Here is a 24,697-nt window from a genome sequence, read left to right on the forward strand (position 1 = left end):
CAAGTAACACGCTTTAAATGAAGTGTATTGGACACAGGTTTCTTTTTTTGTTTTGTTTTATGTTAGATGATGTTATTGATTGCAAAAAACGTTTTTATGAATAGGAGGGGGGGAAAGGGCAGGTGCTGGAGCCCCCTTTGGGGTGTATCTGTGCACGAGTCTGGATCTGAACAGTTCTTCCACCTTTGCAGATTGTCCCCAGGGTCCCAGAAGCCGTCGTCCCGGCCCTGCAGCCCGTGGCTCCGGCCCTGCAGCCTTGGACGAGGCTTCAGTTCCGCGCTGTGTCACACGGGGCGCCCGCTCCTCCGCGGCTCGGTTTGTTTTCCGTTGCTGCTCTTCTCTTCAAAGCAGAGGAAAGTCGGGGGCTCATGTGTCAACATCCAGGGTTTCCCCGGGGAGGTGTAACGTTAACGTTATTCCAAAAAAACCTGATGTTCCTTTGAAGACCTTTTTTATTTTTTGTTAGCCGATTAATCCTCGGAAGCAGCGGTTCTTTTACCGACTGTAAAGATAAGAAGACGATCTTCGGCTCCCGCTGCTTTGACGTTAGCTAACGTTATTTTAAACGATGACAGAGTACAAAGTGCGAATAGCGTCTCCAATCATTTAATAATATCTGGGGACCTGTTAGCTTAGCCAGCTAGCCCTGTGTTTCGATAAGACCAAAGGGAAAAAGGCGAAACACACTGCTGACATGATGTTTCCTCAATCAAGGCACTCGGTAAGTTGGCCGGTTGAACTTGTCCCGGTAGGAAACTAAACAACCTAGCAACACGAGCTAACGGCTAGCTGTAGCAACCGACAGCTGATACTAGCTGTGCTGTTTGTAGCTGTCAGCTTCAAATTGCCTCTCTGCCTCTCCTCACGACGTTTGCACCGTAATATTAAAAGCAGACGTATCAAATAAGGCATTTACATTAATATAAATACAGGCTGTAGCACTTTACTTCTTGTTTTAACTGCAAACACAGTCTGCCGTTAGCTAGCTGTTAGCAGTGGTGTAAAGTAACCAAGCACATTTACTCAAGTATTGTGCTTCAGTACAATTTGGAGGTACTTGTACTTTACCTTAGTATTTCAATTTAAAGCCACTTTATACTTCTACCCCACTGCAATTCAGAGGTTATTAGTGTAATTTTACTCCACTACATGTATTTTGTACCTTTTTAGTTACTTCACATGGATAAAAAATGTGAAATATAAACAACACTTTAATAAGACTTAACTCAAGCAACAACTGGAGTAAATTCTCAAGCTACCCTGCAGTATACAAAGTTAATAAAACTAGCTGAACCTTTACTAGCTTTAATAAACACGGTAATGCATCAATAATCATAATCAAAGCATATAATATGTACACTGAAATTACTTTTACTTCACTAACATTTTGATTGCAGGACTTGTATTGGTAGCAGAGTATTCCTACTCTCCGGTACTTCTACTTTAACTTAAGTCCAAGATCTGAGTTCTTCTTCCACCTCAGGCTGTTAGTCAAAACAGCTCATTTAAATGAATGGCTCGGAGAGGAAGTAAGCGTGGTATTTTGCATTGGTTTGCTAACATTAGTGTTTCTACTGTCAACAAACCATGTAGCATAAATATGAAGATGATTCAAATGTCCTTATCACGACTTTGACAAAATAGTTTGGTGGGCACTGGAGGGAAAAAGATGTATTCTCCAAATGATACGAATTCCAAGAAATATTTGTGGCTGTAAATGAGTCTTGTAAGGGTTGAATTCGAGGCCTAAAGAAACAAAAAATGACCTCAAGGCCAAAAAGAAGCTGCTGGCAAAACATATAATATGTTGATAAAAACTGTTTTAAGAAGTAATGACAAATTCATGGCACCAAACTGAATTAAGCCGTCTTTTGTCAACCACTAAAATGTAAAAAATAGATGAAAAACTCAGTTAAGATGTGCATACTTCAGAAACTCCTAAACGCAACATAGCGAACGTGCTGATCAGTCAAATGTTTCTTAAAAATGTATAGAGTCTTTGGACTGGCAAGTGTTAGAAAATAGTGATACATTCCTATCATAGTTTTCCAAAGTCAAAAGAGACCTCTTCCTATGTTTTGTTTTGCCTGACCATCAGGCAAAAAATACCAAGATATCCAGTTTGTAATTGATTTAAAACAAAGAAAAGCAGCAAATCCTTACATTGGAAAAGCTGGAACGGAAGAATATTTGTCCTTTTAGTTATTATTATTTTTGTGGTTGATGAATTACAGAACTAAAAACAGATCATCAGTTAGCTTATCAACTAAACAAAACCTGTAATATTATGCACTATTGCTTAATCTTTTGTGCACATTTAGAGAAAAAAGATCCTAAAAACTGCAGCTTTCTAGTGTGAATTTATGCTATTTCTTTAGAATTAGAATCTAAAATGTACTATCAATTGTCCATATTATATTTTTGTGCTTCTGTAACGCGGTTCACTCTCGCATGGTGACTCCGTCCTCTTTGTCCGGTCCCATAATCCCACTGGAAACCTCTTGCTCTTGTGCCACTTATTTAGAGAGTAATGAGGTTTAGGGAACTGGATAAACCCCAGGATTACAGCTTTGGATTGATGGTTTAAGTGTAGTCTATACATAACCAGACTTCTAATGCAGCCCCTTAATACATCTCACATATGGTCAGCAGTGGCACGTTTTAATCTTCCTTCTTTAAACACATTTCCTCAATCAACTGTTGGCCTTAAAATGCTTTGGACCATGGTATTTTAAAGACAGATGCTCGGTTAGAATGTTATGTCAAATTAATCAGTGGTCTTTACCTCATTTTATACGTTACGCTCACACTCAGACATGAACCCCAGTGTAGGCTGACCTTCATTTTAGCTATCCTCTCAAAGGGGTTAATCTCAGAGGTCAAACAAACAAACACAACACAACACATACTTAACCAGAACCTGCAAAGTTTCTGTAATTCCTTTACTCAACAATAAATATGTAACCATCCAAACGTAATGTTTCAAACTCGGGATGGACCGACCAATTGGTGAAAGCTTAAGAAGGAATTGAAGCTTTAGTATATTGTAGACGGTATTCAAACAAAGCATTGAATTGAATATATATGCCCCATTGTCATCGATACCCAATCCAGCTATTTGAGTCAGCCCCAAATCGGTATCAGTGCATCCTTATTTTAGACTGAGCGTCTGTACCTAGATGCAGGGATCTTTGTGAATGGATTTATGCCTCTGTGTGAATTCATACAAGCTGATCATGTTCTCTTCTCCAGGCATCCTCTCAGTCCGGTCAACCTCTCAAGTTCACCACTTCCGACTCCTGCGACCGCATCAAGGATGAGTTCCAGTTCCTCCAAGCACAGTACCACAGGTATGCAGTTAACATCTCCATACACTAACTTGGGAAATGCAAGTCACTTCAGTGCTGTTTTGGTTCCTTTTTAAGCTAGTCTCTTTCGCCTTAGTCTAAGCTATTGTTTGTCTTTCTCTAAGAGTCTAAATCTTAAAACTATTGTCTTATTTGCATGTCAGCTGATTTACCTTAGATATGTCTCCGCAATTAGGAAGATGATTGTTGCATTCCAGGCCTAAATACTTTTCTAATCCATCAAACGCAAATGATTTTAGAGGCAAATAATTAGTAGTATTGGGAGCCTCACCAAGAAGTATTTCCATTTGATGGAAACTGTTATCTTTTGCGAAATATGATTTCCAAACATGAAGCCGGAGCAAGCCAGAGGTCATCTTAGTTTAATGTAATTGCAGACTTATCATCACAGGACAGATTTTCCATTAAACTGATCTTTGTTTAATACTTGTATTCTTTATTTGCAGTTTGAAGTTGGAGTGTGATAAACTGGCTTCTGAAAAGTCAGAGATGCAGCGTCACTATATAATGGTAAGTGTTGCAATAACCCTTGTCAGTGACATGTGGCTTGTTTTATTATCTTATCTCCTCTAGTATACCGACCAAAGTAAATTAGTGTTGCAGTATAAGCATAGAAATGGAGGCAGCGATGTGTATGTAGTGGCTGATAATTAGTTCAGTCATACATAATGACAAATCGAGTTACACTTAGTGGCTTCCTCGTGTTCACTCATCACATGATCAGTAACTGATACATGTTTTTGAAGCTTCTGTGATAGCCAATGATCAATTACATAACTTGTGACAACTGCAATTTTTTCCCATAACCAACATTGAATAATACACTTACTGTACATATCAAACAGTACTTTTAGATCTAAGATTACACTTGTGTGCATATATGTGGCATCCTGTTCTTTATATAGAAGCATTCTGGTTGGGTGTTTAAACATTTTTATCCGATTTAAAGCTTCAGTTTATCATAATGTGTCTTTTTCTCCTTTGTTTTTGTAGTACTATGAAATGTCCTACGGTCTGAACATTGAAATGCACAAACAGGTAACCATCTTTGTGAATTGTAGCTTAGATCCAATAGTTTGATGGTCTGACCTTTTTTAACTTCCTTGTTTCTTTTCAGGCTGAAATAGTCAAGAGACTGAATGGAATCTGTGCTCAGGTGCTGCCTTACCTGTCACAAGAGGTAAAGACACGCATGTTCTTGAATACTTCTTTCTTGTGTGTGTGTTTGTTTGTATGCCTTTTTAAAGTTACCAAACAAGCTCTTCTGGTCATTATTGACGATGCAGAATTGTCCCAAATCTTGAAAATGGTTTTCCCCGTTAGCCACTTTTTGTTGTATTTACATGTTTGGTTGTGCCTGACCATATGATGTCTTTGTTTCAGCATCAACAGCAAGTCATGGGCGCCATCGATAGAGCCAAGCAAGTCACACCCCCTGAGATGAACTCCATTATACGGGTGAGCTTTTTTCTCCCAGCAAGCATCTATAGATGATGGGTGAATTCTGACTATAAAAAGTGCAGTGTTTATGAGTTAGAGAGCTGAGCACCTTTTTATGGGTATGATTTTTGCATAAAACCCCCTATAATTGTGCTGCATTATTAGGAACTCATTTATATGTCTGTACCATGCTTGTGTTTCCAGCAACAGCTCCAGGTGCAGCACCTGTCCCAGCTCCAGGGCCTGGCCTTACCTGTGGCCCCGCTGCCCCTGGGCCTCACCCCCCCCTCCCTGCCCGCTGTCTCCTCCAGCTCCGGCCTGCTCTCCCTCTCCTCCATCCTGGCCAACTACTCCCACGGCCAGGCCCAGGCGGTGAAGGAGGACAAGGCCCGGGAAGCTGCAGAGAGAGCGAGCCGAGGGGAGGACGGGGACAAGTCAGACTAGTGCCGACGCCGCGAGGAGGTTTGGAGGGGGCTCTTGTGGGGTGAAGTGTCTACAAAATAAATTTAAAAAAAAACAAAAATGAAAGGTAAAACTGTAACTGTAAATGGAGATTGATGTAAGTCTGGCTGCTGAGTGTTGATGTAGAAGAGTCACTGCAGGGATGATGACGAGCAGAGAGGACAGATTTTTGGATGTGCAGAGAACGGAAACTGCTGAATGGCTGAGAGTGAGAGTTAAATGTTCTTATAATTTAGTGGTAATAGACTCAGTTCAGGCTTCTAGACTTTAAATAGATGCTTTTTTAAATGTGAGCCACTGTTATGAGGCTTAACCAAGGTTAATGTTTTCCCATTTGGAGTGAGAGCTGAGGATGAAAGCTAACAGCAGTGTCCCTTACACAGATCTGCCTCTCACTGGTTTATATTTCTTGACTCTTTTTGTTATCAGATCCGGTGTTTTTTGTTCATATCCTCCGCTGTCCCTTAGATTTCTTACTGGGCCGTTCTCCAGTCACAGTAAGCAGTTTAACACCATCTCAGTTGCCTCTATCGCTGTCCCTTCACTCATAACGTACAGCTCCATTTCCCTTTTTCCCAAAAGATAAAAATGTCTGGAGCTGTGTGCAGTCATACCATTCATTCATGTACTTGGAGCCAAATTGAATCTTGGTCTAATGTGTAATGGGATGTTTTCAAAGGGACATTTGCATTCAAACCCTTCAAGCATTAACGACCTGAATTGCATTTTCATACGACCAACCACTGGATGCATTACCTTAGCTCTGTACCTCAATTTTATTCCATTAAAGTTTGTGTGTCATAGGCCTAGCTGCTGCTGCTGCGCACGCTACATGGCACGGACCATGACTTAAACTACAAGGATTAAAGTTCTGAAAAAAACTTTATTTTGACTTGTGGTTTTCGTGAAGTTAAAGACAGGCTAATTAGAAAGTGTGTCTGTGTGTGCTTGAGTGAATGTGATTGGAAAGAAGAAAACATTTGTTAAATTTAACTTAGTTTTTTTCTTAAAGCACCTTTTGTATTTTCCTCACACTACCCCCCCCCCCACCCCCCCTGCTCCTGCCCCTCCTTCGTGCTGGTCCACTCTTAAACGGACCAAGACAAACTTGAGCAGGATCTAAACTTCAGAACCAGAGAGTCGTGAAAAACTTTACGAGTACTGTACTTCTGTAAGTTAGAAGAGCACCCCAGTTCAGACTGAGACTGTATCAAGCACCTGTCTTTTCCTGTCTTGTTTAACTTGTGTGTGATTGTCAGGGGAACATCCTCCTCCCTTTTTTTTTTTTTTAATTTTTGCATTGTTTTAATGAAGAATGTGTCCGGGGTGAGTTTGCTAAAGCTCTGTAAGCAACTCAAACAAGCGTTCCCTCTGAAAACAGCGTATTAAATGAGATTTTCACAGTCAGAATTTGTCCTGGTAACCAACTTATTGTTCCTGTTGCAAAATAACTCAAGCTGGATTTACATCAAGAGCATTTTCCCAAATCCATACTACATGCATATTCTATAAAGTACACTGAGATTGAGTATACAGATTTTTCTTAAATACAGCCTCTAATATGACTAGTCTGCCATGTTGTGTTGACTTAGGACTGGTACCAATCAAATTACATACCAACATTTATTAAGTTACAATGGAAACCACACCACAAAGACCCCACAATATAAAGATTAGGCCACACTTAAATATATATATGGTCCAACAATTGCAACTCTATCGATGCCAGTGATGGGAGACTGACGGTAACGCCCATGTGATGAGTAGCACCATGGTGCTGTCCAATAGTGTAACTGTCTCTTGTGAAGTGAAACAGCCTGACAGAATGTTTCGTAGCAGTCGTAAAAACAGCTGGTGTAACTCTTATTGCTGAGCGTTCTTTTTATTTCCTTTCTAACTTTCTTGAACATAGGGCTTACTTTATAAAAAGAAAGAAGATGATGCCGCCCCACAATTCCTGGCGTCAACTTTTAAAGCATTGCACGTTGATAACATCTACCATTACTAATTACGTGTCCTTGCACAGTTGGTTTATCATAGCAACACAGTCATTCAAATAAGTTAACTGATAAGTCTACTGATTTATTCATTTTTATAGCGCTCGTATGGACTCGTATCCCCCACAATGCACTGCACAAAAGAAATGCAGGAGCTTCTGCCCACAGCTGGAGGCATGTAATCTATTGGCAATAAGAGAGCTCCAATTACATCTCAGAAAACAAGATCAAATCGTAAGATAAAATAAGATGTACCTTTATTAATCCCTATGGGGGAAATTCAGGAGTTAAAGCAGCAACAGAATAAGTTTGGTTTCACACCTGATAATAAAAGGAACATTAAAGTGACGTCCAGGTAAGTATCTGTTAAAACAAAAAACTGAATTAATTTCTGTATCTGGATTGTTGAATATATTTACATGGATTGATACAGGTATAAGTCAAAGCGATTAGGTGTATTGAATGTTGTGTACTAACTGCAACACAATCTAACAGATATTGTTTGAAGTATGGAATTGGGACAGCTGAGGTTTTGAGGAATGGTCATTTTTCAGATTGAATGCAGCAGAGGGCAGCAGTGCTCTCTCATTGATCATCAGCGTAATGAGGGTGCATTCAGAGGACAGATGTTTTAAAGAGGTCTGTCTGCTGGTCACGCTGTTTCTCTTTATTGCCTGACTGTGGGACGAGCTGTTATTCTCCTGTAACGCTTCCAGAGCTTTGACACCTCACCCTTTGCCGTCTGAGCACGTCTGGGGTTCGGGGCTTAAACTTTTCTCCTGTATTTTATTTTGAAATGCAGTCAAGTTGTGGCTCTTTATTTTTCTCCTTCCTGTCTGTGCTTGTGTTGGGGAACTGACGACTTTCCCTCCCTGGAGATTTGACCTTAACATATGGAGTGCGACAACACATCAGTTGCCCCCACTAAGTTGACGTCAGTCTCTTGTAGAAAACCTCCTTTGGCAAAACTCAGACATATGAATGGTATGTGTGTTTGTTTTTGCTGTGAAGGGCCAATTTGTATACATATGAATATATCAATATACATATTTTTTAAAGCATTTTTGTATGTTTCAAAGCTGCTTTTTAACGTGTGTGTATCATGGAAGACTTTGGTGTTGTATGTGTGCATTACAAGCCTACAGTTAAAGAGAGGCACAATGTTGTATACCATGTCGTTTTTCCTGCTTTCTCTCCCCCTGTTCTCTCAGTAGGCAGTAACACTTAACATTGTTTTCTAGGTTTGTAAATGTATCTCTTTTTCTTTTGTGCAAACGAAAAAAACAGTTTAACGTGTAAATGAACACGGTCTCATTTTAAGATACCTGGGGCAACAAAAAAAAAAATGACAAAGATGTAAACAAGCAACTGTGTACTCTAATGAGAATGAATCAACCTTTTAGCAGTAAGGAAGCTTCTCTGGTGCCTTACAAATAAAAGACGTGATTGAGAGTGGTCCTTTGTCTTTGGTCGGTGTCTATGGGGGGAAAAAGAAGCAATCCGAAGGACAAAAAGGAAACATTAAAGGACATCCAAATCATTTTACTGACTCAATTGAGGCTTAGTCATGAAATGTAGCTTTTGGAAATCTGACGTAAAAATCAATGTTATTTGATAGTCAGCTCCTCAGATCACATAACATGTACAATGAGTTTTGGTTGGCTCAAATAAGGGAAACTTTAGAATGAACAGTGTTTTTAATATCCATTTTGAGGTGATTTGTGTACGATTTTCATTTAAAAAACAACAGGTCCCGTGACAGAGGGGAGACTGTTTGCCGGGTAATAAAAAGGATTCAATTAATACACAACGCAATGGGGAAAGAAATTAAGGAAACAAGGTTGTTCTAAGTTGTGGAAAAAATAAAACGGCAGATACAAATGTCTAGAAGCAGAAGAGTGTAAAAATGATAGAAAAGAAGCATCTAGAAATTATTTACTGGATATTCATATATAATTTAAGTGTTGATAGCGATAAGTCTGCCTTTTTTGGATATTTGCTCACCATTTTGTGCCTAGGTATTTAAGACCGGTCTAAGGAATGTACATTCACACAAACTTAACCCCTCACACTCATATGTAAACTTGCTGTACTGAAGCGCTCAAAATAACCCTCATCGAGCGTTTTTTAAGGATTAAGCACGACTGATGTCAGTTGACAGATAAATGTGTCAGTTCCCTCTGGTGGACACATGTTTTAACAGTGATTTTGTTATTGAAAATAAGTCTTTTATAGGTTATAATTGTATTATTGTCGCTTCAGCAAGTCATGTAGGTTATCCAGAGTAACCAGGGTTCTTTTGTCATTGATGTGAATGCCACCGGAGGCTGATAACTCCAAAGGTGATTGCAAGTCCAACTATCTACATGACTAAATGGTAATAGAGGTACGAACTGACCCTTTAAAATCAGGTCTTGGCATGGTTTTGAAATAAAAATCTCAGAAGATATACCTACAATTTAAAATATAAATTCGCAGCACTCTGATCTAGCTTGTGGGTTTAACTTGGGAGCAATTAAAGTTAAAACACCTCTGAGTCAGAAGTAGCCCCATTCCTTCGTCTCTGAGGAATCCTTCAGCTGCAGGTCCAGACATGAACCCTGCGTCAGTGTGTTATGTATGCTTATTTTCAACAAGAACACAGCAGAGAATAGCACACACCATGATGTCCTTTTTCTCGATGAGGTAGAGTACGCACTCGTAGACGTCATGCTAGCTAATATGTAAGGCAAAAAAAATGGCATAAAACAGATAGGCTGACGGAAATAAATGATTACATTATGTTCAGTTTCACAATAGGTTACACAAGTTATATAAAGGTCAGGAAGGAATCAAGTATGACTTGAAATTGTGGTTGTACTAGCACTGAAGTTCAAGATACCTGGAAAAAATGTGGTGTATCGAATGATTATTCCCCAGTAACTTCTTCATTTGTTTTGTCCGTCCTTTTCCAATCATTCACGTGAAGCTTGTCTCTATAAAATGAAGAAATCATCAAGTTGCCAGCTCTAAACGTTGTGTTGTAACGTCACAGCAATAACCCATTCTTAAAAAGATACACAGTTTATTAGATACAGCAGTAATACACATAATAAATGTTAGCAATATACAACATCAGGTATTGAGTTAAAAGAGTCCGCTACACAGGTTTATCTTCCTAAGACGGTAAAATATAGGGACATGCAGATATAATCGAGCTCCAGTGTAGGTAAAATACAATTCTTATCTGACTGCAGTAAGCAACCCATGGAAAACAGTCAGCCTCTAAAAGGACAGAAACAATCCTTGGCTGGTGTTTTTGAAATTGACAGATCTCTTTCGCAGTCTTTGCTCACAGCATCAAATTCTAAAACGCTCCTCATAAATGCAACACAGATTTAAAAACAACATACAAATATATATATCATTGCACACTGTCGCAGAGAACAACAAAATCAATCACACATATTTTCGTAGCACACGCCCTAAGTAAGAGACGGACGGTGGAGCTTCTGTTCCAACAGGTTTAGGGAATCTGGGTTTTCAAAGCTGTAGAAATAGTCGGGAAGCTGTCACTGAGTGGAGCAGGTCTAGTCTGGATTCCTGGCTAGTGGTTACTGCATTGTGGGTGTTTCTTTTTCTGTACAAGTCACATGTCCTTGGGTAGTGAAGCTGCTGTCGTAGAGGGCTGAAGGCCCAGGTTAGTAAGAGTAGCTGCTACTGCCGTGAGAGGATCATACAGGTCCGGTGTAGTTGTAGTGGTTTCCGTGCTGCGGGTCCGGAGGCTGCGGGCTCGGTTTGCGCTCAAGATGTTCGATCTCTGCCGTGTCTGTGTGTGTGCAGGGGGGGTCGCGCTCCTTGAAGAAGTCGGACACATATCGGACCTTAGAGGACAGAAGAGGAGGCATGAGCTGGTAGGTATGCTACTTAATTTCAGATTAGCATTTAACAAGCTTTTTTAAAAAAAGTTTTCCAGGATATAACAAGAGGATTTAACTGAGAAAACTCAGAAAATCTTTGCTGACCTCACAGATGTTGACTCAACTTAACTCGTACTTTTGGTTGCATATTGCTGTGCAGTTGCATAACATTACAAATGATTTTTAGAAAGTCCAATTCAAAACCACCCCTCAAGTCTTCAGGCAGGTGTTTCTATTTTTCTCTTAGATTAATACACGTTTTTCTAGTTCCAAAGTCTGTGTTGTATACAAATGATGCTACATTAAATGAGCAAAATCCGTCCCACTTTACACAAATGAAGCAAGAGTCTGTATTTTTGCCTCTATATGGAGAGCACAGGAAGTGTGTGTGTGTGTGTGTGTAGCACTCATTGTTCTTTAATATATTGCAGGCCAGTTATTATTTTAAATGAAGTGTCTAGGCAATCTTTCTCAAATAATACCATGATAATGGCGGCGATCACAAGGTGGTTGATGGAAGTTGATGTAGACATGTTTCTGTGTTTCCCATTTTGTATTAAAAATAGAAAATCGATGATACTTTGTTGGCAGTTTGGTGCAACTTCCATCGAGTAAGCTAAAAAATGTCGGATGCTTTGAGTTCCAAAGAAGCCATGAGATTTTGAGTCTCCTGACCCTTATTAAAATCAGTCTTTGAGTACAGATGTGACAGAGACATGTTGTTGTACTCACAGTGAGCACAGCGATGAGGGCTCCCTGCAGCAGCCCCACCAGAACGTCACTCCAGTGATGTTTGAAGTCAGACACGCGTGTGTATCCGACGTAGAAAGAGAACGCCAACAGGAAAAACTGGATGGTCGGTCGAACGAGTCGTGTCCATTTCCCCTGCAACCGGGCTTGGACGTAGAGCTGCACACACAAACAAAATATTGTTTAAATGCCGGGATTTATAACTTTTGATTTGTAAATTCTGTTTAATAGGTTAATTAACATTATTGTGGTATTTAATTGGAAAAGCACACAAAAGTACAGCTCAAAAGATATGAAATTAAGTCAATCAAAAAAAATACAGGTATGCAAACAAATATTTGACCTACAAAACTTTGCTTTTTTAAATATTTTTATGACTATACAACTTAATTAAACTTTCTTTACATACTATTTGTTTCTCTTTTTATGACCCACTTTAATAGGAACTCATAAATGATAGACTGTAGAATAACATTTAAAAAGAAAAGTGCAAAACCATTATAGATGTTTTTCATTTTGCATGCTCTACTATGCCTTTATGACATTACCATGGCTCTTTAGATTTTGACAAACTATTTATTTAGACTTTTTATGACATGATAAACTATGACCTTTTTGTTTTAAAGGTGCCATAGAAAGCATCTATCTAGTATTTTTAAATTGTTCTCTGACGTCTACAAAGCAGGTATATAACTTTGGTTGATCCAAAAAAAGTGCAGATGCGGTTTTACAAGCCCGTTTATAACCCTATGATTTGTTCCTAGAATGAAACAAGCTGAATTTCCTTATTTGGGGGCTCATTTAAATAATGATGAGGAGCTCTGCTCTGATTGGCTGGTTTACAAGGAGCAATCCATGGCTGCCTCAGAGCCCACAGATTTAAGTGAAGTTCGCGAAACTGTGAGAGATGAACTCTGGAGGCTATTGGTATCCAACCTTACATGTGTGAGCCTATATCGGAGGAGGAAACCGATGAATTTGAAGAACAGCCAGTTGGTCGGAGGTTGGAGAGCAACGTTACGGAGTGTTAAGTGTTAGCGGTAGTGTTTCCAGCAGCTGGTGTATGCAAATGTTGGGGCTGGACTACCGTGTGTGATCTCACATACAGGGATTGTTGTAATTCACCCGTTTTACCGCTGTGATATGCATATTTATGATGTGCACGTGAAGGACAAAACAATGGTGTTTGTGGTTCACGGTATGTCAGTTCAATGTACCGAACTCTCATTATTCAACCATGCCAAGGTAAATACAGTTTTCCATTCTATGGCACCTTTAAAGTAAGAAACCTTTCTTTCCAATTTTTTCTTTTTATGACAAAATCTAGCATATTTTTTTATTTATTTATTTATATATTTATATCACACAGAGTTTATGGTCTGCATTTTTATGGCACTTTTATATAAAAAAACTATACCAAGACATTTTTATGCTAAAAAGGTATTTCATACTCTGAACACTTGATTTTCTCTGAGTCAGGAGAATTTCATGTTTTTCTTGAAGGAGAGATTTGATTATCTTTTGCCCCCGTTAGTCCGCCGGCCTCCACAGAAAGGTCAGAGGTCAGCGACAGAACAGTGCTGTATATAAAATGACCTCCAGTAACCCCCTCATAAACACTAACAGGGATTAAAACTGTTGAATCCGTCATCTTCCGGCCATTGTACAGTGTGGTCATAAAACAAAGGAGTTTCCAAACATCAGCCGTGCGTCTGTGTTGAGCACCGCCTCCTGTTTCAAGTCACTTTTAGGTGATTTTGGTAAACAGACATTTCACAGATAGTGACAGAAAGTCTCGCAAACAATGACAAAGACGAACTCACCGACAGGAAGAGCATGCAGTACATTCCGAAAGATGAGTGGCCCGAGTAGAACGACAACCTGAGGAGCAAAACAGAAACAAACGCAACTCATGAACACAATTCACCGGTTCTTTTGAGGTCTTCATGTCTTTCTCGGACAACACAAGCCCTGTTCAGAAATGTAATTGTGCTGTAGGGGTTATTCTGGGTTGAAAGTATTCACTCGTGGTTACCAGTTTAAATTTGAGCTATCAGAAACTTGAATAAGAAAACAATTCTAGTTTCTGATTCCCCTGTATCAAACTTCTCTTCATATTAAAAGGTTTCTAAAGACTGCGGGTCTCACCTGGACTCGGTCACATTGCGATGGTAGCCGGTGCAGTTGATCTGCAGCATGTAGCCGTTACAGCTGACCGGGGCGCACACAGACAGGAAGTTCGGACGAGGTCGACCTATAATGAATTTGGCCAGGTCGGTCAGTGATTGGCTGACGGCTGCTCCAAATAGGAAAGTGCCGACCACCTTGTAAAGAGCTGACAGGTACTGGTTGAACTGGGAGTTTGAGTGCAGGCGCTTTGTGTGCACAAGGTAGGCCTCTCCAGTGGTGATCTGTCCAGATAGGTCAAAATGAACGGTTTTCACTTAATTTAAGGAAAAATATTAGAGCAAACGGCTTTTTTGTCAAGTATATTTGCATTACTGTGTAACAACATTTTAGCACTTACTATGACGATGGAGCAGGTGATGGTGACGGCCGCCATGGCTCCATGGGAGATTGTGTCTCTCCTGTAGGGATAGCTGATGCTCTTATCATCACAGTAGATTCCTCTTTGGTATGGACTGAACCTCAGCGTCAGGATGGCTGATGGCAGAGCCGCTGCAGGAAGAAAAGACAACTTCATTGTAAGGAACAAATCCACTCGAAGAACAAAAGACATTCACATTATACAATGGTCTAATCAAACATCCTTCAAGTTAATGAGAGAGCAAATACATCCAGAAAATCTTGCAGTAGATTATTATTTTCCAAAAACAAACAAACAACAAAACTAAAAGATCTTGTAGTATAGCATGTCAAAAAATGTTGTAAAGTCATAGTGTAGAATGACATGAAATGTAAATCATTTTGCTACAAAATTACGATCTAAAAATATATGTTTTTGTCATAAAATTGTCAAAAAGTCAGTGCGTAGTATACCAAACGAATCATAAATAATGTCAAAAAAAATACAAGAAAGATTTCATTAAAAAAATTGTGAATATGATGTGAGCTTTGAAATAATATCCTATGATCATTGACAATCAACACTGTTGAAGGTAGCCACTCCGTGAATCGCTCTTCAGCTCGGCGTTGACGAGTGAACGGTAACACAGAGAGCTGCGGCTCAGGAAACAGCTAAAAACACACAGATAGATTAATCCTTCATCTTTGGGCAGAAGGTCCCACTCTGCCAAATAAATTAAATTGTCATATCTGGAGCTCAGTAGCAACAACTTCACCTCTACGGGCCGCAGTCACTCTTCGGAGTGTCACTATGGAAACATGGGGAGAGGAAAGCCATGACATTTGACATTGGGACAGCGTTTACACAAAGCGGGGCCTGGGAGCTGAGGAGTGAACCGGGACACATACTCACACGTATACAAAGACATGCACCAGATGCTCACTGACAGATAAAAATGGGTCTATAAAAAAAGAATGCATGTGTTTAATAGTCTGAACTGACAAATAGTGTTTGTTTGTCCTTGTTAAATGTTCTTGTTTTCTTTTCTGTAAGTGCAAACAAAAGACTCCGAGTTTAATGTTGCACAAGGGAATCAGAAAACACATAAAGCTGTCCCTTAAATCTGAGCAGGAACAATAGTCGATCTACAGGATTGATGTCAGGAACCTCTTTTCCTGTTTTAAAAAGCCTGTCACTGAACTGCTGCAGTTAATGAGAGCGAGGACTGTTTTTTGCAAGCAGGAGTTGCACTGTATATTCTCAATATCCATAAGAGTGGCTCTCCAACAACACAGCGCTTCCTTCCTCCAGTGTGTGGCAGGCAGGATTAAATGAGACCACGTGAAGACACATAAACATAGAAACGAAAACATGTTCCAGACGGGTAATTTTGGGAAGATAATTCCAAAATGATGTCATGAGTCCAAATGTGGATGGGTACAGGCCAGGAGTGTGAATTAAGTCTGCGGTCATACACGATGGGGCAGCCCATCAGGTGGGAACATTTACAGTGTTTTCCCTTGTCTACCTGCTGCTACACACAAGAATATTGAAGCAGCAAATTAAGTTTTTCTCCTGCTTTAACTCGTCATTTCAAAGTAAAGCGCACAATTTAGATTTGTTAAAAATAAGTCTTGCCTATTCTGTCCGCTATTGGGTAAAATGTCATGGGAAACCTAATGCTCGATTTATGGCACAAAGGAAGTACGTCAACTAGTAAGGTGGAACAATTGAAGTTTCTGTGGAAAACAAAATGTGTGTCCTGTCCAGTGTTGCCAGCTATTTCCCAACAAACGTGGCAAGCAATACCTCCGAACGTCGCCAGATAATATCATGTTTTCAATTGCATATCTGGGATGACATTGTGCGTCCATGTTCAGTTAACCATTTGCTAAGCACGTCCTAAAAGTTGCTAAATCGAATTATTAAGTGGCCAATGTGGCAACCATAGTCCTGTGTTGTCGCTGGTTGCTAGGCTTTGATGAAAACAGAAAGTGATCTGGTTATGTATCTATCGGCTCCAGGAATATTACCACTTGGAAACACTTGAATGGAGAAAGTTGAAACGTTGTATGTTACCAGTTTTAATATAAAACAATGCAAGTATTTATAACCAAAGGAGGAGGATTAACAAATGGAAATCTGGAAGAAAAAAACCCAAAACTGATAGCATACCCATAGAAGAAAAAGTGAGAGCTTTCTTTGTTTTAAGTTAAAATAGTGAACAGTGTCTTTGTGGAGCCGGGTAACTGGAAACCAGAAGCAGGGCCATTAAGCTGGATGACAGGACAATGAGCACAAACCCATAAAAAAAAAAACCGAAACAATATTTAATGATGTTGTTGCACTGAAATACATTGGACTCTACGGTACTTTGTGTCGTTATGCCCACAGTCTAGCATATACAGTATATTGCTTGATTGGGGTTCCATTGACTGTCTCAATATACACCAGTCTGCCCCCCAATTAGTTTAGACACACTGAAGAACAGGCGGAAGTGCCTAATATGTAATATTTATTTTCTGAGTGCCACTAAAGGTATTTGATGACAAGCAGTTTCCTCATCTAAGATAATTTATTTTCATGAAAGGCCCTTCCTTTGCGCTTTACATTTCTCGCAGTTCATTATTCCAGCAGGGCGAGCATGCTCCCAGCTCCTCTTTGAATTGAGGCCCACCATTGTTTATTCTGCAGGGTGCAAGGATAACATTTAGATAAGAGGCTGTTGCTTGTTTGACCCAAGTCTCTGGTGACTAACCGCTGCCAGGGTGGAGATGTGAGAGGACAAAGTTGGGCAATGGACACACACACACACACACACACACACACACACACACACACACACACACACACACACACACACACACACACACACACACACACACACACACACACACACACACACACACACACACACACACACACACACACACACACACACACACACACACACACACACACACACACACACACACACACACACACACACAGTCGATTTCACTTCGAATCAAACATGCTCCAACGGCCTCTGGGAGCCGAGCCCATGGAGTGTTCCTATTATCCGACTGTTTTCATCTGCTTTATTATTACAGAAGGCCTGGTATGTTTTTATAGGCCTGTGCTGGTGGGGGCCTCCCCTCCTGGGGGCCGGGTCGAGCTGAGGGGGACCGTCAGGAGGTTCATTCCCCAAAATTACTCCAAAAACTGTCTTTGTTTCCATGAGAAAACAAATACAGAAACTATGCGATATCTTAATCGGAAACTAGTTTATTGTTACTCAGTGACAGAACTAACGATAAACAATAGTACAAAACAGGCTGATTGCTTGGACTGTAGGAATGCTGCTGCAGCGTTGACGAGAATTGTTTATTGGCTGCTTGCACCAACCGAGAGTACAGTTGACTGGACCAATGTTATTCAAGATATGCCAATGACAGTCATACATCAAAGCGGCCCTATCATGCTTTTTTCGGGATTTTCCCTTTCCTGTAGGAAACCCTTAATCGTCCCACAGAAGGGAAATTTACATTCTGAATTTGACCCCTCTAGTGTTAGGAGCAGTGGACTGCCACCCGGGAAACAGTGTAGGGAGCGTAGCCTTGCTCAGGGACGCCTTGGTAGCACTTGGTCTTTCGGGGACTTGAACCGATGACCTTCCGGTTCTCAAGCCAAGACTTCACCACCAGCACCTGCGTAGTGTGTTATATAGGTTGTTGTGCATCTAAAGGGTCTCCAAGGGCTAAAATCTAATATTCGGTAGCGCTTCGACACATTGTACGTTAAAGGCTAAGCGGCGGGACATCTCTAAGCGCTTGACCAATCACAACAGAGCCATTCAGCTAACCAATCAGACCAGACTGGGCTCTGGTTTAGACAGAGAGTTAAGAGGTGAGAGCTTTTTGAACATTAAAGCCTGTAAACATTTCACAGTAGAGGCGCAAAATACAAATATGAACGTGAAAATAAGCTTAATACAGCTCCTTTAAAGATATTTTGATTTCCTATTACCTGCTTTTGTCTTTCCTTATACCTGTCCCTTCCTTCTTTAACCAATTTGTAAATTCCCCAAACTGGATGTTGTAACCTCAAGGTGAATCTTAGACTGGACTACATTTGCTTGTAGTTGAAATGTCTTTAAATAGAGTGAACCATTTGAGAGTCACTGAAAGAAACGTTTTTGGGTACATCTAGTGCTTTTCCCAGCTTGTATCATCCTACTCTGATATTTTACATGTAACTGTTGAGTGTCTTCTCCCCGGTGAACGTTTACAGCTGCAAACAATGTAGAAATGAGTTCCAGCCTCTCCCTTTCTAAAGAGGCACGCACACAGTTTTTCTCTTCAGTAACACAATGTCCGCAGGAGAGATACAAAAGGAAGAAGGAAGAGTATTGTTTTACGCTTTCACAATCTCTTCTGGCAAGAGCAAATCTCCGATTCCACTTTGAGAAAATAAACATGATGGAATTTGGGATCAGACACAAGTACAACTTCCCCCTGACCTCTGATCCAGCAGGAAGTGGGAAGTGTTCCTGTTATTTAGCCCTCAAGATGAGTCCTGATCCTAATAACTGAAACATTGATAGGAAACAGGAACAGGTCACCATGTGGAAGGTGAGAATTTATTTGAGGTCAAATCTCAACAGACTGCTGTGAGATGTGTGTGTCTGCAGCTCACAGGGATTCACATCACACTGAGGTGCTCAGAAATCCGATATTTAACTATTTATTTTGTTTACTTTGGCTTACCTTTGGTGCTCATCGCTGTGGGGTTTCAGCAGTGCAAAGCCTTGTTACTGGTTTTTGGGGCGGTTCTGTCAATAATGGCTCTCATTGTTCTATTTTTTTTTTTTAGTGGCTTAATGTTCTACTCAATCCATTGAAACTATTGTTGGGAAGAAGGTGCATCATTTCCTGTGGGGTCGGGGATTTTTCCTGGGAAAGTTCTACATGATACTAGCTGACCTGGCAGAGTGAACTGTATGTCCAACTTGATAGACATTTATTGTTCAAATGTCATTGTCTTACACCAAAACCACGTGATGTCCGTTACAATGGAGACTGGGTCTGAAGGGGGTTAAAGAGGCCCTATTATGCTTTTTGGAGTTTTCCCTTTAATACTTTTTTTGTGTTCGAATTATTCTTCGGTACACATTTATGGTCCCACAAAGGAGGAGTTTATCATTTATTAATTTGGTTTACAGTTGGCAGAAAATCTCAATTTTCAAATGATCTGCAGTTAAAGGAGAAATATCCACTCGTCACTTTGTGGTTAAGGCTGGTTGGAATTGCTATTTAAAAAGGACTGTGTGATTGTCTTTGGTGGTTGTGAAGACTTTCTAGTTTCCATTATGTTAAAGAAGTCTATAGTCTGAACAAACTTTTCAAAAGTGTGAACAGGAACACTTTCCAATGTGACCTTATGTCAAAGAAAGAGAAACAGTTCTTCCTGTCTCACATGAAACCACTTCGTTACTGAAAACATGTTCTGAAACCACCACAGCTAATACACACACTTTTTTTTTTTTTACATTTCACACAGGAACGTCAGGAAGCAAATGTCAACAGTTCCCACTTGACTTTAACACTTATTTGGCAGAAGCAGAACTCTGTGTACACGTGCGTCAATAACACAGTTGGGGAGCATCTCAAACATGTCGGCAAAATGTTAAATTGGCACATAAATAACATTCAGCAGAGATAAACAACCACAGCTGCTTTTGGTCAATCGCTGTGTCGCACAACAGCTCTGTAACTAAAACGGTGTGTGGCTTACACAAAAAAAACTCTGCAGATTCTCACCTGACCGAAAGTAATGTAGTGTCATTGGTGACCACAGCGCTGCAATGGTTAGTGGATCGACAGAAAATGAATGTGCACCTTTTATATTAACACGTTAGCAATTTAGATCATGTAAAACACTAGCTCTGTGATATTTGCTGTTTTTAGGGTATTGTTTGACAATAACTGAACATTTTTGGAGGGATTTGTAATGATGATTTGATAAAACAAAACTATGGTAGGCCTACTATTGTCTAGCTATACACATACTAACAAAAAATGACCCTATTATTAATTAATTGTACTGTACATCTTTATTTGAATGTGCAACATTAAGAAAACTCTGGTGACCTCGATTTTAGCACTAGCTGTTTTTTGCTGACCGGCAACCAGACAGACAACAGTTCTTCATAATGTACAAACACCATTAAAACTGAGACCATCAGCATTAAACTAGGGTGACCAGATTTGAGGTGGCGAAAAAGAGGACACTTGCGATTGTTGGGGGGGAAGTCTAAGTACAGTAGACTTCTGTGCAAAGCGCCATTCAATTTAAGTACACGCTTAATGGTCCCATGAAAAACTGTGAAAACCGGACGTTTTCATGAATTTATAAAACCCCCCCGGACGCTCCGGACAGGACATAAAAAGAGGACATGTCTGGGCAAAAGAGGACGTCTGGTCACCCTAATTAAACCAGTGTTAAAGTTCAGACCACTTCTTCAGATGGATTTGTTCAACTTTGTGGTAACAGGAAGTCTTTCTAAACAGAATAGAGATGTTTAAAAAGAAAGAGACAGTTAGCTTAGCACAAAGTCTACAAACAGGGGAAACAGTTAGCTTGTTGGTTTCTAAAGGTTAGCTAAATCGACGAACTAGCATCTCTATAGATCCCTGAGTAACACTTCATATGTTTTGTGTATATTTTTGACAAAAAACAAAGTGTATAAAGTAACCAACACTTACTTTGGGGGCGTTGTGTTTTTGATTATTTTTTGGCCAGAGTACCAGGATAGCTGTCTCCAGCCTTTATGCTAAGCTAACATAATCAGCTGCTGGCTGTAGCCACACTTGTATTACACAGACATGAGAAAGGGGTATCTGTGTCACGCCAAAGAAAACAAATATGCTTATTTTGCCGAAATTGAAGTAGTCCTTGGATAAAAAAACATTAAATGATAAGATCAATGTAACACAAACTTTAGTAGCCTGTCTAGAGTTATTACATTGGACAAAACAGTGAAACAGAAAGGAAGAACAGAGCAGGCTGTCCTCATAAAAGGTACATTTATTTACTACCTTGATAGAAATGTAACAAAAAATGTTCTGCTGGGTGGCGTCTGCCTGGGTGTGTGTGTGTGTGTGTGTGGGTGTGTGTGTGTGTGTGTGTAGGCAGTGATAAAGAATAATGGCAGGATGACCGTTTGACTGCAGAGGGGAAGAGGGAGAAATAAAACACTAAACATAATCAGTTACAATCTGATCACTCAGCACATTCCTGCCATAACACACACACACACACACACACACACACACACACACACACACACACACACACACACACACACACACACACACACACACACACACACACACACACACACACACACACACACACACACACACACACACACACACACACACACACACACACACACACACACACACACACACACACACACACACACACACACACACACACACACACACACACACACACACACACACACACACACACACACACACACACACACACACACACACACACACACACACACACACACACACACACACATCACATTTCCACTATTCACTTTGGGCTCTGTAAAACATGTGACGGATATTTTGCCCTTAATCTGACTTTTTGGTTTTCATACTTTGGTCTTGTGCAATATCTAAATCACTTTTTTTGTTATTGAACAATGGTCAATCAAAGTTTCCTACAGCACTAGGTTACAAGCTCAAATCTACAGGCTCAAAGTCTGACTCTTCAGAAACTGAGATAATCAAATATTTGTCATTTTTGCCTGAAGATTGATTTTTGCCAGTTAATTTTCCTGCCATTACAAATCAAGCATTTACCTCAGATCATGTACTCATAATGAGGTATATCTTTTTGAAAGTGAAATATTTTTGAGTTCATTAAAACGGATTTTGATCTTGAAATAAGTTTACTGAATTTAATTTATAGGAAATGTACAATGTGATAAAAGGAAAATAAAGATCTTGTCACGCCACATCTGAGACTCAGACGAAATCATCCACTTATCAAACGTTCACTTTATAAAGGCTGGTGATGAAGTAACCTTGATGTTTGACACATACACACTTTCACATTCCTGAAACACCGCAATTGTGGGATGATTAACATGTGAACTGAGTGAGGCAGAGAGATTGTAGGAATCTTATTTTGACAAATCGTTAATCATCACGCCTCTGATTTCACAACTGCATTACTGAAGATTGAACAATCACTTGCATTGGATATTTGTGTCCTGGCCAATAGGGAAAAAACACAACTTGCTTTCTTATTTGAAGCAGCATATCATGCCTTATACAACTCTACCTCGCCTTATCCCCTGCAAGGCCATTCATTTCTTAAACTGAGCTCATCCCTTAAGCTTAAAAACCCTCTAAAATCGACCCGCAGGGTGTTGACAGTGAACTTGGCGTTTAGATTTGCACACGCATGAACATACACCTAGCTTGAGGAGGGGGTTACCCAGCAGAGTGGTCATTATCATTCCTCCCCGTCAGTCAACAGATGGATCCACACATGTTTGAATCCCTCATCGTTTCTAGCTGTCCTCCCATGGTTTTAACTGCAGGCAGGTTCTGTTTCAACCCCATATTTCACTTTCAAAAACATCTGAAGGAAATCTGTAAAATAAATGATCATCTCTGACACCCCTTCCATATTTCATCATCTCAATTATAATCTCGGTCAGCCTTCAAGTCTCGCAGATGTGACACAAACAGCTGGAAGGTGTCCTTTCTGTTAATGGTCTTTGTGTCTTCACCAGAGTCCAGAAACAAGTCACAACAAGCTGTCTTGTTCGCTGTATAGTACATACACAAAAAGAGCCTCCTTGCTCACACACACACACCTGGTCTCCAGTTTCCAAAACAGGATTTTAACTGTCACAGAGAGATTCATTGACAATGATCTTTGCTCTTCCTCCTAACCCTATGTTTAAAAAAGAAGGGGGCCACAGGGAGCAAGAAGAGAAATATGCTGAAAAAAGCAAATCACAGAGCTTGGCAATTATTTTACAAAAGACACACACACACACACACACTTTTGGCTACTTACAGGGCTTGGCAATTATTCTACAAAGAAGCCACACACACACACACACACACACACACACACACACACACACACACACACACACACACACACACACACACACACACACACACACACACACACACACACACACACACACACACACACACACACAGACACACACACACACACACACACTTTTGGCTACTTACACTCAACAAACCCAACCAATGGGCAGTACAAACAGGACACGTACAGACTAGACTGTGAGTGCTTCATTTCCTAGCAAAAAGCCAGATAGTAGGAAAGATAGGAAAGCATGTCCTATATTAACCCAAATGATTTGAGAGGACAAGTGACAGCCAGGAAGCAACAGAAGCATTCTCACTCTCTGTTGGGAAACAATATTTGGCCTGTTTGAACAAGATAGGGATCAATGACGAGTTGCAACGTTAATTTCTACTGCAATAACTGCCAAGTCATGGGTTTAACATGCATCTTTCTGCAGAAGAAAATTCAGCTTTTATACATATGTCAGTATCTTCAGTAATCATGCAGAAAACAATGAAGTGGATTGTTTGTCATACATCTATAAATCCTGTATTTGTTTTTGTGTTGGGCAATCCCATGCGTCACCTGCGACCGTTTCCTAAACAGGATTTTTTTAAATTTAAAAGTATGGATTGATGATTTAACCCAATGAAGATCACACATTAACGCAGACCAGATGAGCTGCACAGCCTGAAACTATAGTCAGCCATATTGTCCGGAGAGCAGTCACTCACCTAAAAAGACACAGAGAATATCCCCCACGATCAGAATAAACTTCTTTCCTTGCTCTGTCATGTTTCCTCCGATGCCGCTGCACTTTCATAAATAAATCACGTTTTTAAAACATAACAAAGTAGACGGCGCAGTTGTGATTTCAGAAACGCGTTGAGTTAATATGGAAAGCAGTGCTATGATGACGAGTCGACCTGTTCTTCCGGCTCCTCTACCTGTGTGTGTGTCCGCTGTGCTGCTTCAGGTGAGCAGCAGAGGACGGGGCTAGGAGCTGCGTGCCTTCTGTCCTGCCTTTTTACGCACAGGGGGCGCGTCTTGCCGAACAAACCAAAGTGCATTGAACCGTGCTCACCAAGGATTTGACGAACAGAAATCTTGCCTGTGCAATGCAGGGAAAATCCC

The 24,697-nt window shown here is 40.3% G+C and overlaps 2 protein-coding genes across 2 annotated transcripts; one reads left to right on the forward strand and one right to left on the reverse strand.

Annotated features, from left to right (window-relative positions):
• Positions 1 to 337: 337 nt before the first annotated feature.
• LOC134881057 (TLE family member 5-like) lies at positions 338 to 8,722 on the forward strand. Its single transcript, XM_063908175.1, has 7 exons — positions 338 to 721; positions 3,253 to 3,350; positions 3,815 to 3,878; positions 4,362 to 4,406; positions 4,486 to 4,548; positions 4,752 to 4,826; positions 5,013 to 8,722. The coding sequence occupies exons 1-7, from the start codon at positions 695 to 697 to the stop codon at positions 5,250 to 5,252; spliced, it is 612 nt and encodes a 203-aa protein (XP_063764245.1). The 5' UTR covers positions 338 to 694; the 3' UTR covers positions 5,253 to 8,722.
• Positions 8,723 to 10,311: 1,589 nt separating this feature from the next.
• On the reverse strand, positions 10,312 to 24,559 carry plpp2a (phospholipid phosphatase 2a). Its single transcript, XM_063908174.1, has 6 exons — positions 24,298 to 24,559; positions 14,444 to 14,595; positions 14,065 to 14,327; positions 13,740 to 13,797; positions 11,899 to 12,075; positions 10,312 to 11,130 (listed from the first exon to the last, which is right to left on the reverse strand). Exons 1-6 carry the CDS (start codon positions 24,356 to 24,358, stop codon positions 10,981 to 10,983), a joined length of 861 nt encoding a protein of 286 aa, XP_063764244.1. The 5' UTR covers positions 24,359 to 24,559; the 3' UTR covers positions 10,312 to 10,980.
• Between the last annotated feature and the right edge of the window lie 138 nt (positions 24,560 to 24,697).

The sequence above is a fragment of the Eleginops maclovinus genome, chromosome 19 (assembly GCF_036324505.1).
Source record: "Eleginops maclovinus isolate JMC-PN-2008 ecotype Puerto Natales chromosome 19, JC_Emac_rtc_rv5, whole genome shotgun sequence".
Classification (NCBI taxonomy): Eukaryota; Metazoa; Chordata; class Actinopteri; order Perciformes; family Eleginopidae; genus Eleginops; species Eleginops maclovinus.